This window comes from Polypterus senegalus, chromosome 4 (assembly GCF_016835505.1).
Source record: "Polypterus senegalus isolate Bchr_013 chromosome 4, ASM1683550v1, whole genome shotgun sequence".
NCBI classification, from domain to species: Eukaryota; Metazoa; Chordata; class Cladistia; order Polypteriformes; family Polypteridae; genus Polypterus; species Polypterus senegalus.
The window spans coordinates 5869522-5891795 of NC_053157.1; the positions used below are offsets into that span (position 1 = coordinate 5869522).

The 22274-nt window shown below is 42.2% G+C and overlaps 1 protein-coding gene across 1 annotated transcript in view; it reads right to left on the reverse strand.

Moving 5' to 3' along the window:
- The window catches only part of LOC120527109 (hedgehog interacting protein), a 215047-nt gene that overhangs the window by 165755 nt on the left and 27018 nt on the right, over nucleotides 1-22274 (reverse strand). The window contains exon 3 of the mRNA XM_039750200.1: nucleotides 7220-7376. Within this exon, the coding sequence (XP_039606134.1) occupies nucleotides 7220-7376 (157 nt within the window). The remainder of the gene's footprint in view (nucleotides 1-7219; nucleotides 7377-22274) is intronic.

Consider the following 22274-nt stretch of genomic DNA (forward strand, 5'->3'; position numbering starts at 1 on the left):
ATTTGTTTTTTAAAATTTTCATTTTAATCGTCTGACCCCAGCTTTGTGCCTGCCTAGCCTAGTCTGCCATCCCGGTAGTTTTTCGTGTGATTATTAATTTCACAACTGCCATTTAATTCATGTAATTGCGTGATAAATTGTATTCAGGGAGGTGCGGTCAGGGGAGGTGAGTCATGAAAAGTAAAAAAAAAACTAAAAATGATAACATAAAATAAATGTGACCACTGGTTTGTGTTATAAATTTGTTTTCTGTATAATTCAAATAATTTTTACAGTCCAAATCGCTGAATTTGCTTATTTTCTGTTCAAATACAGGGGAGAAACGCGAGGTGCGGTAACGACAAGCCTCACCTCTGCGATCTCCGTCCCACACGAGGTTGATGCATGTGATTGGTGTGTGCCTGTTGCTGTCTCTCTGTATGTCACCAATATAAGGTTTGCAAGTTTATACATTTATTTTACGTCCTGACTTTCCACAGTCTGACTAATATCTTTAATGAACGTGAGTGACATATTTAGTCTTGATGAGCGGACATAAACCCGCAGTGAAAAGGCACAAGGTGAGGCAGACAGTACCGTGCCGCCCTGAAGGCGCATGTGAGCCCAACAGGAGCTCGTTGCTGCTGTTCTTCAAAGGGTTAAAGCGGAAATCCGTTTTTTGTGCACCACTCTATACTTTCATTTCTATTGTACGAGTATGATTGTGGAATTGCAACGGCATAGTTAGAACACATGGAGAGTGCAGTGCAGACGCGTTCTCTTCGCTCTCTCTCGCCGCTATAAATGTAACGCTCTTTCTTAGCCAAATATGTACTTAGGAGCGGAAAGGGTCTCAAAACCGGCCTGGACATCCTTCAACGATTGAGCCATTCGGCCCATTATTCATTGTAATTTTCTTAAAATTTGTGACGAGTATGCGGCTCGCTAAGCATATGATATCAACTAAACCGTTGTCAAACTTAATCCGTACACTTGTTTAGACACAACTTAAAATTTGACAACATGCTTAGAAATAAAAATTGAGTAACACGGCTTACACGTTATTAGAGCACATGTCAAATGTCAATGTCGTGTCCAAGTGCCAGTGCCGTAGTAGGCGAGTAGCTTACGCAGTTCGCGGCTTTTAGCAGCCACATCATCAACAACACTGTTAGTGTCAGCTTCGACTAGGATTTGTTTCTCCACCGACATCAACATGAACGCCTCAAGATGTTCTTGTGTCATTGTGCTTCTCAGGCGGCTTTTGATTCCATTAACTATAAACGTTCCTCGTCCTAATAAGAAAAAATCCTCTCCTGTGCTTTATAACTTTATTTCATCATACTAATAATCGCAGCTGAAAACCACTAATTATCGCTCACGCCGACGACCAGAGAACAATAAAATGCGTAATACATAATCTAAACTATTAGTACCGAAGAAATTAAATACTACACTGTAAAAAAAGTCAATACATTTAACAGTACAAATACTGTAAACGGTGAAAGTAAAAGACCTTTTCTGAAAAAAATATCTTAAACAATAAATTTCATTATTTGTTACAGCCAAGTTCTGTAAAATCAATATTTTTCTACCTTCAAAATATGCTAAATACCGTTTATTGATCCATTAGTTATACTGAAAAAATCTGTTAATTTTACAGTGTAAACTGTTAAATAACGAAGGTAAACAACCGTAAAATGTAAAACGGTAAATCACTGTTTCAGTAAAACCGTTACGATATTTGCATAAGGACACGCCCCTTTTTACAATATTGTTCCTGGTGAACCGCATACCTTTGAATAGTAGGGAAAATAACTTCACCTACATTAGCAGACTTATTTTTCCCCACGTGCTGAAGGTTTTTTGAGGTTATGGAAGCTGATTTATGGTGGGTTGTATTTGATAAGTAGGACACCATACACCACAAGAGAAAACTTTACTTCCCCACCAGACAACGTGCCATAACTCCTGTAAACATTAAATTGTTTTCAATGTGTATAATTAAATGGTACATGCTTGCTATTGGTTGTTGTTACTTAACTGATGCAAACTGTGTACTAGTGATGGGAAGTTCAGATCATTTTAATGACTCGGACCTTTGAGTCTCGTTCAGCAAAATGAACGAATCATTTTTCGAGTCATTTCATTCAATTCTCTTTCCGGCTCAGACTGCATACTAGGTTAAGCTTATGGGGCTGTCACGTGATGAACGAACGACTCAAACCCTAAGATTAGAGAGATGAACTAATTGATTCTCTTTCTGGCTCAGGCTGAGTTGGTTAAGCTTATGGGGCTGTCACGTGATGAACGAACGACTTGAAAAACCCGAAGACTCGAAACAGGTGAATCAATAATTCTAATACAGAAACTATAGGAAGTTGCGCAAATGCGCATGCGCGACTGAACGAATCACTCCCACGAGACGACTCGTTCTTCCCGAGTCACATTAAAGATTCGTTCAAAATGAACGAATCGTTCAAGAACGACCCATCACTACTGTGTACTGGGGTTTGACCCTGCCAATACATATTGTTTGTCATATTTATTACACAACATGAATTTCTGGTTAAACATTCACTTCTGTTGGAGTTTGTTGCAAATACCAAATAGTTTTTACTACAAAATTATACGGTAGACCTAAAAATATTGTCACCTTATTTATTACAGTAAAATTTTGGCAACCCAGCTGCCAGTATTTTACCATAAATTTAACATTAATTTTTCAAAGTGTACCGTAGACCAAAAAATATTGTTACCTTCTTTTTTACGGTAAAATCCTGGCGACCCCAGCTGTCAGGTTTTTACTGTAAATGTAACATTTTTTTTTTACAGTGTAGATATGAGATAAAATAACTTGCAATAATGTATATGCTAACCAAAATGTAGCGCTATCGAAACAGAAATTGACAAAAGGCAGTTTTGACCACATTTTTCGCTGCACTAACCAGTGCGTTTCTTCGTGCCGATACCAAACCCGGATAAATGGGGAGGGTTACGTCAGGAACGGCTTCCGGTGTAAAATTTTGCCAAATCAATATGTGGACAGATGATGTGATGTGGCAACCCGGGAGCAGCCGAAAGAAAAAGAAGATCGTTATTTACTGACAACTAAAACAACTTGATGACGTAATCTCTTATATTCAGTATATATATTTGTCTTCTGGTTCGTCCTGCTTCCTCTTCAAAACCGGTCCTCCCCACATGCAGCCCACACGGCATTTCTCGATTCCTATTCCTCCTCTTCCAAACCCTTCCCCATGCTGCCTGCGACCTCCCATACGTCCCCACGTCACTTTTCTCGATTCCTATTCCTCCTTCGGCCTACCGCGTTCCCCGCTCCTCTCTCATGACCCCGTTGGTGTCACATCCCCGCCCGATATCTAGCCTGACCGCGTGACCTTTCACTTCAGACACGTATGCGCCTGGGAGTCTTTTCCGTAGCCTGCTACAGGAAGGTACTCTCTCGACCATTGGCATTGGTTTTGCTCCTTACTATTTTCGTTATACTGTGACGGTTGATTCCTAAGCCTTTGTTATAAAATGAATGACAGTATCTTCTCTGTCGACAGGTTTTTGTACAACGTCATCTCTATTCCGGGATCCGGCAACTGCCTGTTCCTTCCTATCAGTGGATTATTTCTTGACACAAACGGTTGATGAAGGCAATGCACTCTCACTACGACATCGGGCAGTAGATTTCGTTGCATCACATTGGGACAGATTTGGAGACGTTCTTCCTGTTGTTCTTTCGAGTTATCACAACAAGTCATGAGTACTATCAATACATGGCAACATCTGGGGCCTCATGTATAACGCCGTGCGTAGAACTCGCACTATAACATGGCGTAAGCACAAAAGCCGAAATGTGTTTACGCACAGAAAAATCCAGATGCAGGAATCTGTGCGTACTCCGACTTCCACGTTCTTCTGCTACATAAATCCTGATCAGCGTGAAAACTAACGCTCGTGCACGTGCATTATTTAACGCCCCAACTCCTCCCAGAATTACGCCTCTTTGAATATGCAAATCAAAATAAATCGCCCTTAAGCTCAGCCTTCTGTGAAAAGACAATGGGAAAAGCACGGGGAAAATATAAGAATTTCAGCGAATACCAAGTGGAGGCAAAGGAAAAACAGACTATTTGTTCAAATAAACCGTGGTATAATCAACAAAAGGAAGTTGATCGAGTGACATAGCGTGTTGGAGAAACTTGAAAGCTCACATTCACAAAATCGCACAGTGCCGGAAATAAAAAAGAAGTCACATATCAAAGTCGCCGTGAAAAGAAGAGTTGTAGCCCACCGTCTGAGTGTCATATGAAAGCTTATTAGGGTACAGAGAAAAAAGGCACACAGTGGGGAAAAAGCACGAAATGTCAACTTCAATCTCGACATTTCCACTTTAATCACGTAGTTTATTTTGTCATTAAAGAACATCATAAACTTCATCTTAAAATCGTTTAATTGACCAGTTTCTCAAATCACATCGTAATTAAAGTCGCATGTTAAATGGTTTGTATTGTATTTGATCTTCTATGTGCTCTGTGTGTGTGAATCACTACTTGCTTCTTAAACTGGCTCTCTTCCTCCAACTGGACACAGAATCCATTACATTCGTGATATTACAGCTCTCTGAATAACTAAAATACTGAGATGTATACGTGATGTCATTTTCATGATGATAGGAGTTAAAGCACGTTATTAAACATGTTTCACTTCGATGAAATAATTTATTGCAGCAGTACAATCAGGGGCGGCTCTAGGCTTGTGGTGGCACTGGGCAGAGGAAGAATCGGTGGCTCCTTCGCCCGCCCATCAGTAAGGTAGCTTATGCACGGTGGATGGCTGCATAACCGCCTCGTGCTCATGACACAAGCATTTAACTTTTGCCGAAATTTGTCGCTGCATTTTTAGCTGTGTTGTTATTTTCTCTTTCTGTTTTATATTCAATATATATTGGCGTAGCCGTCACTGCAGTCAGTGCTTTTCTTTCCCCAAGTAACCGATCGCTACACAATCAGCTCTGTAATAGACGTTAAGCCATCTGTAAGCTTAGCGCGGATTCTTCAAAACGTTTAAAGAACATTGAAATATCTTCGTAGTACATGTTTAATTATTCTATCCTTAACACACCCAGTGAAGAATATAGATTATTTAAATGAAGTTAAAGTTTTATCTGTATAATTTAATAAACATATTTTGCTGAATTTCACCTTATAAATTATATCATTTCTGTTTCTGAACCGCGAAGTCCGTACAGGAAAGGCTTTAAAACGTTTTGCAGTGGCTGAGACAGCGTGTCCTTGAAGCTGTATACCGATAATTCTCTTTCCGATCAGCTGCTGCTGTGATTCACACTCAGATACAGTGATATAAATACTCCGAGTGGTGCAGTGAGAGGAATATGGAAAAAGATGATCCGCTGTGGCAACTCCTAACGGGAGCAACTGAAAGAAGAAGAAGAAGAAGGAGAAGTGAGAGTAACAACGCTAAAGCAGTTATGGTGTTTGGAATACTATGGCTATTCCCTGGACCATTATATTGTTACAAGTTAATTACAATCAGATGCGTTACACTAATAAACAATATGCTGTTAGTTTCTGTGTATTTATAAAGCCGTGTCAGGAAAATAAGGTGTAACCACACAAGAACAGTAGCATTGCTTTGACGCTGGGTGCCGCCAGTCTGCAAAACCGAGCGGAGAACTTGCGTACGACAAGGTATGAGGTACCCTGGAAAAGTGCGTGGATTTACGCCAAGTGTAGGTTTTATACATCGCGATTTGAACGTGGAAAAGTTCTTACGCAACGTTTCTGTGCGTACGCACCGTTTATACATGAGGCCCCTGGACTTTATGGAGGTGAAGCTGAAATTCAAGTTCTTTCCGAGATTCTCCATGCTGCCATTGTCATTTACTTCAAACACGACCCCAACATCCCGCCTTGCATTACGTTTGCAAAGATTTGCGTTCATCTACAACAACCAGTCTTCAGCCACGGTCAGTTGTGCGTGGCTTTTTCCAGGGTTAGATCTTTCGACTCGTTATCTGTCGTCTCCAGCAAGACACCAATTCACAACTGCGTCTTTCAAGAAGTACTTCTTTCTTCTTGATTTCTAAATTCCTTTCTCACCGTTTTCCGTTCCCATTCGTACACCGCCGTATGCTACGGCGGGCGTCGGCTAGTATGGTATACTATAGGTAAATCGCAGTACCGGGCAGATAATGTTTATTAGTTTAGAAAATTAATTTTAATGTCGAACAGTAACCAGTGCATTCAATTTATTTCATGAAACGGCCAGCCCATGACCAGACAAGAGTCCGCGGCCCACCGGGCATTGCCCAAATGGCCAATCTACTCCTGTATGTATTACCTATGCGTGTGTAAAGAATGCTGATGAGATATGAAACATAACCAGTAGCCAATGTGCATGCTGGCTGCCAACTGAAGAGTGAATAAGCGACACTTTTGGGTTCATATCTTTGTAAATCTCACACTGAAGGAGTCACCAGCCATGAACCTCACCGCACGTCACTAATTGTACATGTATTCCTATTAGACTAAATCGGACAATACAAAATGCCACCGCCGGAGCAGTATGTGCTGTTCGACAAAGAGCTTAGAGTGATTATAAATCCCCCCCAAGTGGGAGGAATCTCGACAGGGTGCCCAGGACCTGGCACACAGGATACTCACAGGTCATCTAATTAGTCACGGAGCGCCGCAGACCGACAACGGGCGGACGCGTAACAACGCCAGGTCAGCGAATGCATTGAGCGCTTAAATCTGTCTGATGGGGCAGAATAAACAGCGGCTTTGCAAAGCAGAAAAAAAAAAACAAACACATGGACAAAAGAAAAAAAAAAAAAAGAAAACAAACAATCGAATGCCACAAGGTTTCACCTTCACAAACGGCGTGGCGTTGCTGTAAATACAGCACAAGGATTTTAGTTCAAGTCTACAATTAAACTCGCAGGGCGCAGGGCTGATCAAACCTCATTGACATTACATGGGAAAACCTCATTTTACGCTTTTTTTTACAGTTTCAAAATTGCAATCATTTGTTAGAAAGCTGCATTCGTTCTTTTCTGCAGTCTTTTGAAAAGAATAACTTAGTAGTGAAAAACATCTGGAAGCCCGGAGCTGCCGCCGCCGCCGGCGTGAGCGAGCGAGCGAGCGCGCGCGCGCACTGGTGTTATTGGCTCAAACTAAATCAAACAGGATTTATCTTTATGAACCTGTTCATCTCCTCTGCTTTTTCATAATCTTCCATCTGGTCCAAATAGTTAGACGCTGGCCCCCGCACTTGTTTTCTGGGAAAATCTGGAAAGCACAAGCCGCCGTCTCTTCTTCCATAATACAGGCAGAACTCGTCCACATCGGCCTGAAATAATTCTAGGAGAGAGAGAGGGAGAGAGAGAGAGACAGAGAATATTCATTATTTGCCATCACTTATGGACAATGAAAAATAAATCTGAAATATCAAAATAAGCAAACTTTGGAATGCTGACCTGGGAAAACGGTGGCTTAATATTTAAGGAACTGAACAATAAAGAATTACAGTACCTTAATGGTCCAACTCTGAGGCGAGCTCTGAATGTTCAAATATAATAACTACACTCACCGGCCACTTTATTAGGTACACCTGCTCAACAGCTTGTTAGCGCAAATATCGAATCAGCCAATCAAATGGCAGCAACTCAAAGCATTTCGACCTGTAGACGTCATCAAGACCACCTGCTGAAGTTCAAACCCAGCATCAGAATGGTGAAGAAAGCAGTGACTTTGAATGTTGCACAGATGCTGGTGTTTGAGTATTTCAGAAAGTACTGATCTGCTGGGATTTTAATGCTTAAACATCTCCAGGTTGTACAGAGAGTGGTCCGAAAAATGGGAAAATTTCCAGTGAGTGGCAGATCAATGGGCCAGAGGTCTGAGGAGAATGGCCAGACTGGTCTGAGCTGACAGAAAGGCAACAGGAACTCAAATAAGCACTCGTTACAACTGAAGTGTGCAGAAGAGCAGCTCTGAACACACAACATGTCAAACCTTGGAGAAGGTGGGCTACAGCAGCAGACCACCACACCGGGTGCCACTCCTGTAAGCTTAGAACACGCAACTGAGGCCACAAGTCACATGAGCTCAGCAAACTGGACAAGAGAAGATTGGAAAAACATCACCTGGTGTGACGAGTCTCAATTTCTGCTGCAACATTCAGATGGTGGGGTCAACAACATGAAAGCAGGGATCCATCCTGCCTTGTATCAACGGTTCAGGCTGGTGCTTGTGGTGCTTTAATGGTTATTTCGATATTTTCTTGGCGCACTTTGCGCCCCTTGAGCATCGATTAAATGCCACAGGTCACCCAAGTATTACTGCTGAACAAGTCCATTCCCTTTATGTTCCCATTTTCTGGTGGCCACTTCCAGCAGGAGAACACGCCATGTCACAAAGCTCAGATCATCTCAAACTAGATTCTTGAACATGACGATGAGTGAGTTCACTGGACTCAAATGGCCTCCACAGTCAGCAGATCTCAATCCAGTAGAGCCCCTTTGGGATGTTGTGGAACGGGAGATTCGCATCAGGGATGTGCAGGTGACAAATCTGCAGCAACTGTGTGATGCTGTCAAGTCAATATGGACCACAGTCTCTGAGGAATGTTCAAAGCAACTTGTTGAATCGGTACCATGAAGAATTATGGCAGTTCTGAAAGCAAAAGGGGGTCCAACCTGGCACTAGCAAGGTGTACCTAATAAAGTGGCCAGTGAGTATATATACAATACTGCAGTAGCATGGAAAGGCACTATATACAGATTTGGGTCTGTCTCTGGAATAATAATAATAATAATAATAATAATAATAATAATAATAATAATACATTTTTATTTATATAGCACCTTTTCTAAGCACTTAGGCTGCCAGTATTCACACTCCAGACATAAAGATACTTCACCAAGATCACCTTCAGGACCCATCTGTACAATGTACTACCCCTGCAGGATGAAAGGGGTGCTGGAGCTAATCATGTCCTCTCCTTTTCCCTCCAACACACTGAGAAGACGCCCCTTCTGGTTGCAGGTTGGAAGGGGAAGCGTCATTTAGTTGAGCAAATGGCCCACAAGACACAACCTCCTAAACTGACCTCAAACAAAACAGCAAGTCCCAGAGAGGCCATTTTGTTGAAACTGTTCTCTCTTGTTACTCATGCCATCAACTATGAAGTAAACGGGGACGGCTGTAGAGTTACATTGTGGAGCTGTTCTTTCTCACTTGACCACGATATGTAAACCAACTTGGGTTCATAACTCATGTGCACCCTGGGTGACAGCTTAAAGGCTCTGGTGCTGGTAATTTCTCACCAATCCACAAGATGGCACTGCTTGCTAGCACCTCTTCTCTTCCTCTCTCTACAGACTGAATGACTGACATCCCTACCACCTCTGACATCACTTCTGGTCCCTCCCCCTCCTCTGGACCCACCTCTTCCTGTCTGACCTGTACTTAACCAGAATTGTTGCCATAGTGGAGCAGTCACTTTGAGACTTGGGGTTATAAAGGCATCTTTTGCCCTTTTTCTACGTGTTCATAATTTGCATTTATTTTCAGTTACACAGGGTTTGCCAGTGGGTACCATAAACATTTATGCTTGTCTGTGCTTTTTGTTAAACACTCTATAAGATCCTAGAGTTGGGGCTTCAATCCTTATTCCTGGCTCAGTGCTTGAGCAACTGAATTAACCTGTCACTGATAGACAGACAGATGAAAGTCATTATATACTTGACTAGACTATAGATAGATAGATATGAAAGGCACTAAATACAATAAAAGATAGGTAAACAGATAGGTATGAAATGCAATATATAAGATAGATAGACAGACAAGTAACTATATAGATATGAAAGACACTATATACATTAAAAGATAGATAGATAGATAGATATGAAAGACACTATATACATTAAAAGATAGATGTGAAAGGCACTATATACAATACAAGAGAGAAAGATAGACAGACACTTGGACTTGAACCCAGCATATGCAGGCTTAAAAAAAGAAGAACATCCAAATAATAAAAACGGCTTTATGACCAACTCTTTCTGAACCCCCACCTTATTAACCCCCCCTTACAACCTCCCCCTCCATCCCCATCCTTCACCAGCTATATATTGCCTTTGATTCCTGTACGTTTAATAATTTTCCTCTGATGATGACACCTCATAGGTTGCCGGAAGCTTAGGAAAAAAGAAACTATTTTAAGATATGTGACTCATTTTCTCCCTTAGTAGATCTCTAGCTACAAATATGTACACCGTATCACAGACCTTCACTCCCACAGACAGATAGATATGAAAGGCACTATATACAATGCAATATAGATAGACAGATAGATAGGTATGAAATGCAATATACGAGATAGATAGATAGATAGATAGATAGATAGATAGATAGATAGATAGATAGATAGATGTGAAAGGCACTATATAATAGATAGATGGATGTGAAAGGCACTATATAATAGATAGATAGATAGATGTGAAAGGCACTATATAATAGATAGATAGATAGATAGATTTTAGTTTTAGTACAATAGGCAGGATTAGATAGATAGATAGATAGATAGATAGATAGATAGATAGATAGATAGATAGATAGATGGATAGATGTGAAAGGCACTATATAATAGATAGATAGATAGATAGATTTTAGTTTCAGTATAATAGGCAGGATTAGATAGATAGATAGATAGATTTTAGTTTTAGTATAATAGGCAGGATTAGATAGATAGATAGATAGAAAGAACTTCATTTGTTCCAAAGGGAAAATTTGGCTTTTTACAGGAGCTCTTTAAACAAATCAATCAAAAGATAACTAATACATATTTATGCACAAAACACACACCAGAATGACTAAAATGAAAGAACATTTAAAAGAAGGAAAGACTTTTCGGACACGTCAGTCGCAGTCCCTGCGCTATACCAGCGTTATCTTTTGGTATTTAGGAGCTCCCACTGAATTTCCTGACACCCTTGCGCTAAACGATTTCTTGGCTGAAAGCCGTCAGCGTTGGTGTGTCACAGAGAGAATGTGCAGGACACTGTGGATGGACGGGTGTCCTGGCCGGGTTGGCCGGTGATGACTTTCCCGGTCAGGAGGGCGTCATGGAGGAGAGACGGGGATGCCTCCGGGTTTGGACTGATTTTTGAGTTCCCCATTTGAGGTCCTCATGTGTCATTAGAGGGGACTGCCGCGGGGTTAGGCCTCCCCTGTCAGTGAACTTGTGGATTGTTGGAATGAAGACACCTGTATAAGTTACTTGCTAAAATAAAATAATTTATTTGCCCCCTGAGCTGAAAGGTAAAGCTCTCGATGTGCCAGTCGATTGGTGTTCCTGCACTCATCTGTGCTCGTGAGCTTTGGGTGCTGCGGATACAAGTCACGGACAAGAGCTTCCTTCACACGGTCTGTGGATCCAGCCTTAGAGACAGGGTGAGGAGCACAGACATGTTGTAGAGCTGCTGATCCTCTGTATTGAAAGGAGCCAGCTGAGGTGGCTCGGGGGATCTGATGCCTCCTGGATGCCACCCTGCTGAGGTGTTTCGGGAATGTGAAACTGGCTGGGGCAGACCCAGGACCCACTGGAGAGATTACATTGGTGTCTCCCTGGAGGGGTTGGAGAAGGTGGCTGAGAAAATGGGCACCTTTGAAAAGACTGCTGCCCCCCACCTCAGGACACGGATGAATGACCTCCTTGCAATTGATTGTGGGTGCCAGCGTGATGGACTGGCACCTCATTCAAAGATGTCTCCCGTCAGAATATCCACCATACTGAACATCTCATTTTGAAAATGGACAGATGTTTCTGCAGGTCTTTTCTAGTAACTTCCATTTGACTGAAATTTAAAAAATTGAGAAGAAGGGGAGGTGGTATGGATGGATATCCGAGTTTTTATTGTCTGGAGAGAAACGTTAACTCCCAGCATCCAACTGTGAAGTCTACACTTGTTGCTTTTGTAATTTTCATGTTTTAAAAATACACGTGAACTAAAGGCAACCTCAAAGTAGCACTCCCAGTGGGTAAACCTTCAAAGGAAAAGTACAAATTCACCATCGATAAACACACAAACACGGACGGCCTGAGGGTCTCCCTTTGATCACATCCCACCGCGGCTCACTTCACAAATCTCAAGAAGTAAAACTAACGGCAACAACATCGATCTCCCGATCTAAAAGACGGCAAACTAAACGCAGAACCTCCATCTCCGAGGACACAAAGCGATTCATGAAATGAGCCTGGGCTCTGCCACTCCTTGGTGGGCACCTTTGATCCTGAGGGTCTGCGGCAGAATAGGGCATAAATCAAAAGGCGTTCATAATGGAGCAGATGTTAGCTCTTGCTTCACATCCTGGCCTGGGTCTGTTAGTGTGGCGTTTGCCAGGTTCTCCCCTGGCAGTTTGCTGCTTCAGTGTTTCTAGATCTTCTTGTGAGATGTTTCTCTGGTGGACTGAAGTAGAATGACAAGCAGTTCAGAGGTTTCAAAGGCTTTTATTGACAATGACATGAAGTTTATGCAAAGAGTCCATATTTGCAGTGTTGGACTTTCTTTCTTTTTCAAGACCTCTGCAGTTCACACTGGCAGGCTGGCAATCAACCTCTGGGCCAAATTCTGACTGATGGCAGCCCATTCTTGCAGAATCAGAATTGGTGGGTTTTTGTTTGCCCACCTGCCTCTTGACCACAAGTTCTCAATGGGATTAAAGGTCTGGGGAGTTTCCTGGCCATGGACCCCAAATGTCGATGTTGTGTTCCCCGAGCCTCTTAGTTCTCACTTTTGCCTTATGGCCTGGTGCTTCATCAGGTTGGCAAGTGTGACGTGACCCACGAAAAAAAAAAGAGTCACGCAAGGTGACATCGGCTTTAGATAGTGATCTGTATGCGACTCCCACCTGCTAAAGCCCATCGGCCCTGTTGTGTAACTCGGATGCTGTGCCCAGGTCTTGGGGTGGGAGAAGCTCTGAGTGCGCTGGGTGGCGAATGTGAGCAGGGAAAGGTGGCGAAGCACCTGGCCTGGTGTGTCACTGCCAAAGGCCTCGATGGCACAGTGGAAGCCAAAGCTCCATTTTAGGGCCCCACACTAGCAATCAACATAAAGTGACAAATTCCATTCCTCCGCCTCTCATGCCACTGCCCGGCTGGGTCGTTACAACACTAAAAGTGACTTGGTGACAAAACTTGAAATGTCAGCCTCATTTACTTCACTGAAGACTCCTTTATGTTCAAGTCATTGCCATTTCTTGGCCCACAGGAGTGTCTGAAAAAATGTTCTACTCCATAAAATTATTCTCTAAACCTTTCACACAAGCACGTAAAAGATTTGTTTATTTATATACAGAGCTGATGTGATGTTTGGACGTGCCGCAGCATTCAAACTACGGAATTAGAGCGGCCAAATACCTCAGCAGATGGTGTGAAGTAAAAGTTTACTCAGTAATCCATAAACATAAAGATTAAAAAAAAGAAAACAAAACACTTTTTTTTATATAAAAAGAAGGTACATTCTAACTAAGAAACAAATCCTGCCCACCCAGACCCCCGCTGTGTCATCAAGTGAACCATCTGAAGCTAAACAGAGGGCTGCCTATCTGATGGGAATGTGAAACGCAGCACACATTCCTCAGACAGTTGTGACTAACAATTTACATGGCTTTTAAATCTGTATAAAGAGTCAAAGATACGTTATCAGGGGGTGTTAAGCCCCCATTGTTTCTACACAAGCCAGGGCACCGAGAGCCAATCCCCGCGGGGAGCAGAATCAACACTGACCAAGGCTCTGGTGCGAATGGCCGACTCTCACGGCCTCATCGAGGCTGACAGATGTCATTCTGGTGCACGTCTGAGGTATGGGAGCTTTGGAGAGCGCGGCTCGTTACCCGAGAAGCAAAGATTGGAAACTTTACAATGTGTGGCAAGTTAACAAATGGCACCGTGGTGTAGTGGTTAAGCTTTGGACCCCCAACCCTTGAGGAGCAGCGTTCAAATCCCACTACTGACACCACAGCGGTCACTCAGGACAACAGCACTCACCCCTCAGATGAGGTTTTGGTTAAACAGAGGAGCGCATTCAGTAACAGAACGAGAGAACCAAGGAGCGCCGTTGAAGGTCGCTTACACCCTCAGCCATCAGGCTCTATAATGAGACACCAGTCAGCCGAGGTGGCACTGTGCCCTCTGTGCTCTGAATGGTAGTGAGCTGGTCAGGTAGACTTCTTAACAGACAGTGACAGTGTGTATGTAATGCAATGTGCCAGTGACTGGCATCTGATACTGTGAGACTGAACTTACAAATACGTGCGGCTCTAATCACTTTACACTTATTGAACGGCTGCGCTTTCTTAACCTACTTATAGATAATTCATGTTATACAGTAAGTGTACTTGGCACCTTGTTGGCATCCCTGTGGTTAATATAATTCTTATTACGTAGTCTATCTATCTATCTATCTATCTATCTATCTATCTATCTATCTATCTATCTATCTATCTATCTATCTATCTATCTATCTATCCTGCCTACTATACTAAAATTAAATTCTATCTATCTATCTATCCTGCCTACTATACTAAAATTAAATTCTATCTATCTATCTATCTATCTATCTATCTATCTTGCCTACTATACTAAAATTAAATTCTATCTATCTATCTATCTATCTATCTATCTATCTATCTATCTATCTATCTATCCGGCCTACTATACTAAAATTAAACTCTATCTATCTATCCTGCCTACTATACTAAAATTAAATTCTATTTATCTGTCTATCTTGCCTACTATACTAAAATTAATTTCTATCTATCTATACAAGGAAATCTTGAGATGAGACTTTTTCAAAGAGATAATTTCAAGTCCTGCCCTCCTCTCTACCATTTCTGGTTCACGGCCCATGCCTGTCCTCTCACCTCTCATTCTTGTGAATGCTTTTGTCAGCTCATAGAAATTTTTACATTTTTCTCACTTTAAGTTCCAAATAAAAGAAAACTTATTATTTCCAAATCTTATTGGAGAATTTCATCCCGAAGGGTTATCAACAGAAGAAATAACTACACAGACAATCCTAGCACCGAGAAACGATGAAGTCAAACAAATTAACTCAAAAACTTTCGATTGCTTACACGGAAAATTGGTTAAATGCGTATCAATAGACTCTGCTGAAACAGTTGGTGGTGATGGTGCAGAAGATGAAAACATCAACTTACAATATCACGAGGAATATCTATAACCGTTAACACTGTCTGGTCTTCCACCGGCCGAAGTACTGTTGAGAGGAGGATGTATCGTAATGTAATTGCGTAAATTATGTCAGAGTGATGGGCTATGTAATAGGACAAGATTAGTTGTATTGAAAATTGGTCCAACACTTCTGACATGTAAAATTTTAACAGGCGACAAGAAATGTAATGTAGGACATCTAACATGAGACACTAAAGGAGATCTTGATATGCCATACTTATTAAAACATTTACAGTTTCCCAGTTTTTAGAATAGCTTTTGCTATGACAAATAACAAATCACAGGGACAAACATTAAAAAAAAATCGTCTTATTTATTAGAGAGAAAGAAACGAAATTCACTCACGGGCAGTTATACATTGTGTTGTCACGATGAAAGTCCAAACAAGGAAACAAAATTCAGTGCTATATTGATGAAAAGTTAATTCCAAATATTGTTTTTACTGAAGTTTAACAGTAAAAGTGTAAGTTAAAAAGTATTTCCGTACTAATTTCAAAGTCAAACACAACGAAAACTTATAACACAACGAATACCTCTAACGCAACATGAAACATAATTTTCTTGCAAATTATTACGTTTTACTATGGATAATTACTCACTGTAATGTAAAACAGTATACAGTAAACACTCATTTATCGCGGTTAATCCCTTCCAGATTCTACCGCGATAAATGAATTTCCGCGATGTAGGATTCTTAATTTATAAATCGAATATTTTCACAGTTAGAGCGTAGAAAACCTGTTTACGACCTTCTAAATACATTTTTTTTTAACATTATTAGAGCCCCCTAGACATGAAATAACACCCTTTAGTCAAAAGTTGAAACTGTGCTCCATGACAAGACAGAGATGACAGTTTCATCTCACAATTAAAAGAATGCAAACATATCTTCTTCTCTTCAAAGGAGTGCGCGTCAGGAGCAGAGAATGTCAGAGAGAGACAGAGAGAGAGAAAAGCAAACAATCAGAAATCAATACGTGCTGTTTGGGCTTTCAAGTATGCGATGCACCGCCGGACAAAGCAGCCTCAATGAAGGGAGCAATGTGAAGGTAGTCTTTCAGCATTTTTTAGAGGAGCGTCCGTATCCTCCGGGCCAGTGTGTGAACAGCCCCTCTGCTCACTGCCCCTCCGTCAGGAGCAGAGAATGTCAAAGAGAGTGAGAGAGACAGAGGAAAGCAAACAATCGAAAATCAATACGTGCTGTTCGGGCTTTCAAGTATGTGAAGCGCCGCACGGGAAGCATATCGTATATCATTGAGGAGTTTTATTTAATACGTAATACGTGCTCTGATTGGGTAGCTTCTCAGCCATCTGCCAATAGTGTCCCTGGTATGAAATCAACTGGGCAAACCAACTGAGGAAGCACGTACCATAAATTAAAAGACCCATTGTCCGCAGAATTCCACGAACCAGCGAAAAATCCATAATATATATTTAGATATGCTTACATTTAAAATCCGCGGTGGAGTGAAACCGCGAAAGTCAAAGCGCGATATAGCGAGGGATCACTGTATGTAACAATTTCCATGAAAATAGCAATCTGTTTAAATTGTACATCCGCTTCCCCATACGCGAGTGACAGAACTGCAAAGAGGCTGGTGCGTAGTACCCGCATGGGGGTTGGCGAGCGTAGCAAGCATGTAAGTGGCATATTTTTGAATCGGCGTATAAGTCGCGGTCTGATTTTATGACTGATTTTTCGGGTTTCAAGACCCGACTTATTCACGAGTATATACGGTACATACAGTACAAGAAAACGAATAGTACCCATTAAAAAGACGTAGCCGTTTGAAATGAATAATAGATTTTTTTTCTCGCGAAGACTGAGAGGAAGAGCATTCCAAATTTTAGGGGCCATCACACTGAAAGCTCTGCCACCCACAGTTACTAACCCGTATTTATTTAGGTACAGTGAGTAAGTTAGCATCCGATGATCTTAATGCACGGGCGGGAGTGTAAGGAAGGCAGCCGCTCAGACAGATAATGACGGGTGTGACTCTAGAGGGCGCTGTCGCTCCTCAAACCCGATAGACAAACGTCCAGGACACCAGGCAAAAGCCCAAAAGGGTAATTTAATTTCTTCCTTTTCTGTAATAATTGTACATTACAATAACAATACACATAAATCACTATAATAATCTCCTCCATCCCTTCCAGCAAGCTCTGTCACACTTCCTCCCTAATCTGGCTGACTTGCTGGGTTACCAACAGTCCTTTATATAGTCCTTGAACCAGAAGTGCTTCCGTTCTCTCCTCTCATGTGACTTGCCAGCACTTCCTGGTCAAATGGAGAGCTTGAGTTTCCTTCAGCCCGGAAGTACTATGGGACTTCCACAGGGCCGGATTAAGACGAAATTGGGCCTGATGCTGCAGCGTAATAAAGGCCTATTTTTTTGCTGCATTCGACACTCACCGTACACGCGCACTCAGACCGACCGAGGAGCCTTAATTGTTTGCGACGCCACCAACGCGCCTTTATTGAACATGAATAATAATAACGACGCAGTATCGTAACAATTTGAGATTAACATCAACATTCGATAGCAATTGTCTGAAAAGTGCACTTAATGCAGAAAACCTAACAATGAAATACACAAAAATTCGCAATTCTCTTATAAAACAGAGTAAGAAAAAATGAATTTGCAGAGACATCGGGTCAAAGTGACTCAGCTCAGGCTCTTGAGGGTAAAAATTTGTCCACGATTTAAATTTCATAACAGACCAGAATCCTGTCGAGGATTTTAAAAAATTCTAAACATCCATGCCAGGCCCTTTACAGATAAACATTTAAATAGCCATCGATTTTCACTGTACAACTAACTTTCAAGGTGAAACATTTACTACGTGGCACTTACCGAACAATAATAAAGTGGCAAGAATCCCCAAGATATTGCAAAAAACGCAGCTAAATTACTAAGTAAACTGTTTAACGTAAAATTGATAGCAGTAACTTGAAATCTTCGGTTAACAATAAACACAACGACGTTATAGTTACATCACAGCACAAAGAACAATAGGAACTGTATAATAAGTAACGCTGTGTCTAGGTGTCCAAAAGTGGGACTCCAAATTTCATTCTAAGAATTATTTTGAGGTTAATATAGCAAAGGAAAACCTGTTCATCTTCCGAAAAATTCTCGTCTGTTTTCATCTGGGCCTATTTCAGGAATGGGCCTAATGCTGCAGCATCAATAGCACCCCCCTTACTCCGGCCCTGGGCTTCCGTCCCCATGACTTGGGAATACTTCCGGGCTATACGAGAAGCAAAAATCCCCTTGTCTCTTTGCAGCGTCTCCTTGGCGGTACCCAGCAGGGCTGTGAAGCCGAACTCCATATCCCATGGTGCCCTGCGGAAATCCAGGGTACTGCTATGCTGCAGGGAAATTGCCATCTGGTGTCCTGGGGGAGGCAGTGTCCTAAAGTAGCTGCGTTCTCCCAACCTTCCACTCTTTGGGCGTCCCGGCCGTCCATTACAGGGGGCGCAAACCGTTTGACCGATTGACCTGAAATACACATATACTACGTGAAGTCTACTATCCGCTTTCGGGGGGTGATGATTTTTGTTACTCTTTTCATTTTTATTTTATTTTATTGTTGAATCAACTCTCGGCAGTGCAGAAGCAGGGCAGCCGTGCGATGCATGCGTATGGACGCCGTTCTCATTTCCTACCACCTTCGCTAATCATTCTTGAGGCAGATTGAAGACTTTAAGTGCCAGCTTAAGTGAAAAATTAAAGAAAACGTACTGAGTAATTGCAACACAGACTCTGACTTAATCAGTTTTAACGTGAAATTATGCTGACGAGAGAAGAGAAGAAGTGGGCCGCTAGGGTGGAGGAAAGAAGAGCTGCTCGGGAAGCAGCAAGCGCATCAACCTCTGAGCAAACGAATGGTAAACGTACAGAGAAAGAGGATGAAGACTGTAAGTCAAGTGGATTCACTGCACGTTATCGTTATCATGCAGTCCGCCATTACTGATCTTCTTATATATTACACTACCGTGGCTGTTTGTTTGTCCAGGATATTAAATCACCTGTAGCTCGCAAACCGTTTGACCGATTGACCAGAAATTTGGTACACATACACTATGTGACGTCTACTGTCCGCTTTCGGGGTGATGATTGATCGTTATTCCTCTTTTTATTTTTATTTTATTTTATTGTAGAATCAGCTCTCGGCAATGTGGCGCATGTGTACGGGTGCCGTTCTGATCCCTACCACCTTCGCCATCACTTCCTCTACATCTTCATATCTTATATCATTCTTGAGGCAGATTGAAGACTGAAGTGCCAGCTTAAGTGAAAAATTAAAGAAAACGTACTGAGTAATTGCAACACAAACTCTGACTTAATGAGTTTTAAAGCGAAAAGATGCCGATGAAAGAAGAGAAGAAGCGGGCCGCTAGGGTGGAGAAAAGAAGAGCTGCTCAGGAAGCAGCAAGCGCATGAACCTCTGAGCAAACGAATGATAAACGTACAGAGAAAGAGGATGAAGACTGTAAGTCAAGTGGATTCACTGCACGTTATCGTTATAGCAGTGTGCCATCACTGTACATAATAATAATAATAATAATTATCCTGCATTTGAACCCATGTCAGTTGTGTCTGGGGTTTGGAGTTCTGTGGAGTACCAACACTATTTTCCACAATATTTAAACAGGCCAACAGTAGATCTTCATGCAGATGGTGCCTACAGATGAAGGTGATCTTACATGATCAGATGGAACATCAAACTGACACGGTGGATTCCTTCTCATAATCTCAATGAACAAACATGAAGGATTGTCCCCTGGAATAAGTAAGAATACACCCCCCCCATCCCCCCTTTCCAATTGAAATCCACTTCAAATCCATCAAGTTAGAGTCGGGTGTTAAAGGTGAGGACTTCCTCAGGGAGTCTGCAGGTGGACCAGACTGTCTCATTTTTAACTGCTGACACTGAGGGTCTGGTGTTCTCTTTCACTACTGACGTGTGTGGTGTCATCGTGCCACGATCACGTTAGGGTTACATCTTTGCCTGATAAACGGGGCCTGAGTTGCCTCGAAAGCTTTGCACATTGCAATCTTTCTAGTTAGCCAATCAAAGGTGTCATTTTGCTTGAATTCTCACTACATTCATAATGGCTAACACGGTTACAACAGCTTAGTACTACTAAGACCGTCAGTGAGAAGGCTGTGGATGCCTACGAGTCTGGCAAGGGAGTTGCAAAGATGATGGTGAAAAAGGGAGAACCGCGACCTCAGACTTAGAGGAGCCGATCTTCAACTCTGCCACTTTACACTTGGCAGCATGCAGTGCATGTCAAAGGTCACAGAGCACAACATCCTCTGCATAAAGCAACAATGCTGCCCCCGGCCTCTCCAAGTGGACACCCTACCCTCACATCCTCGGCGGGGCCCTAAAATAAGTAACATGATAGTTAGAATTTGTTACTAACCCTCACCTTTTCTGTTTCTCTTCTCGGTACTCAAATGTGGAACTTGGTGCCACGGCCCACCTGCCTGCCTAAAGTGAAGTCCTCTCTGATGGAGGATCACAGGAATCATCAGGTAGAGGGGTCCTTTTTTTGTCTGGCCAATAGGGGGAGGCAGCTTGATGGCCAAGGTCTCCAAATCGTATTATGTGATATCATCTTCTTGTAGTTGTAATACCTTTTATCTTTGCAGCATGATGATAATCCATCCACTAGATGGCAGTAGAATGCTGTCCTGTGAGTTATTGGGCTTACACGCCACTCTGAGCCTGACTCGGGTTTCACCGGAATTGCACAGAATTCCGAGCTCAAATCGAACTCGGGGTTACTGCCAAGGAGGTTGCAAACATTAGAAATGGGACAAATGTGAGGAGACCATTCAGTCCATCAGGCCTGTTTGCTTAGCCAATAGCTAAGGTGCCTCCCTATCTCATCCAGAGACTTAATAAAGGTTCTTCACGCTTCAGTTTCATAAGAACCTAAGAAATTTGACAAAATGAGAGGCGGTCATTCAGTCCATCAGGCCCGTTTGTTCAGCAAACAGCTAAGCTATCCCAGAGATCTCATCCAGATTCTTCTTAAAGGTTGCCAAGGCTTCAACTCTGTCATGTATGGAAATATTATTGTGTGTATTGTGTATATTTTATTATTGTGTTTGTTTATTTTCTCATGTCTCATGTAGCGCTGCTGCCTCACAGTTAGGAGACCTGGGTCCTCCCTGCAAGGAGTTTGCATGTCCTCCCCGCGTCTGGGTGGGTTTCCTCCCTCGGTCCAAAGACGTGCAGGTTAGGTGCATTGGCGATCCTAAATTGGCCCTAGTGTGTGCTTGGTGAGTGTGTGTGTGCCCTGCGGTGGGCTGGCGCCCTGCCCAGGGTTTGCTTCCTGCCTTGTGCCCTGTGTTGGCTGGGATTGGCTCTGGCAGACCCCCGTGACCCTGTAGTTAGGATACAGCGGGTTGGATAATGGATGGATGGAAGTTTTATTCTGCTGCCCAAGCTCTCTTTCTTAGGGGTGGCGGTTGATTTGTTTTCAATCCTATTCTTGTAAAATTGATCTATTTGTATGGAATGTTGTGTGATTTCAATAAAATCAATAAAATAAAAAAAAAATGGAGAGACTACTAACGACAAAAAAGCAATATATATATCACCAAGCAATCTCCTACCGACAAGGCACCATTGACACCTCACTTTATGACGTCCATTTTCTCAGAACTTGTCTAAACGGGTCGATGGTGTCGTGGTATCCTGTCAGCCGGTGTTGTCATTTTCATTTGTCACAAATTGCAATGGCTTCGTTTTATAGCACAGAATGGTTTCTACTTTCTAGCTTACGTTACATTTAAATCATCTTCTACACAAAGTTGTCCGCACCTTACATATATTTATGTGCGACTACTACTAGCCACACCTCCCACATTCCGTTCCCACAATTTATTTTATTTTTGCTAACCTACAGTAGCCCACCCATCCATCCATTATCCAACCCGCGGAGGGTCTGCTAGGAGCCAATCCCAGCCAACACAGGG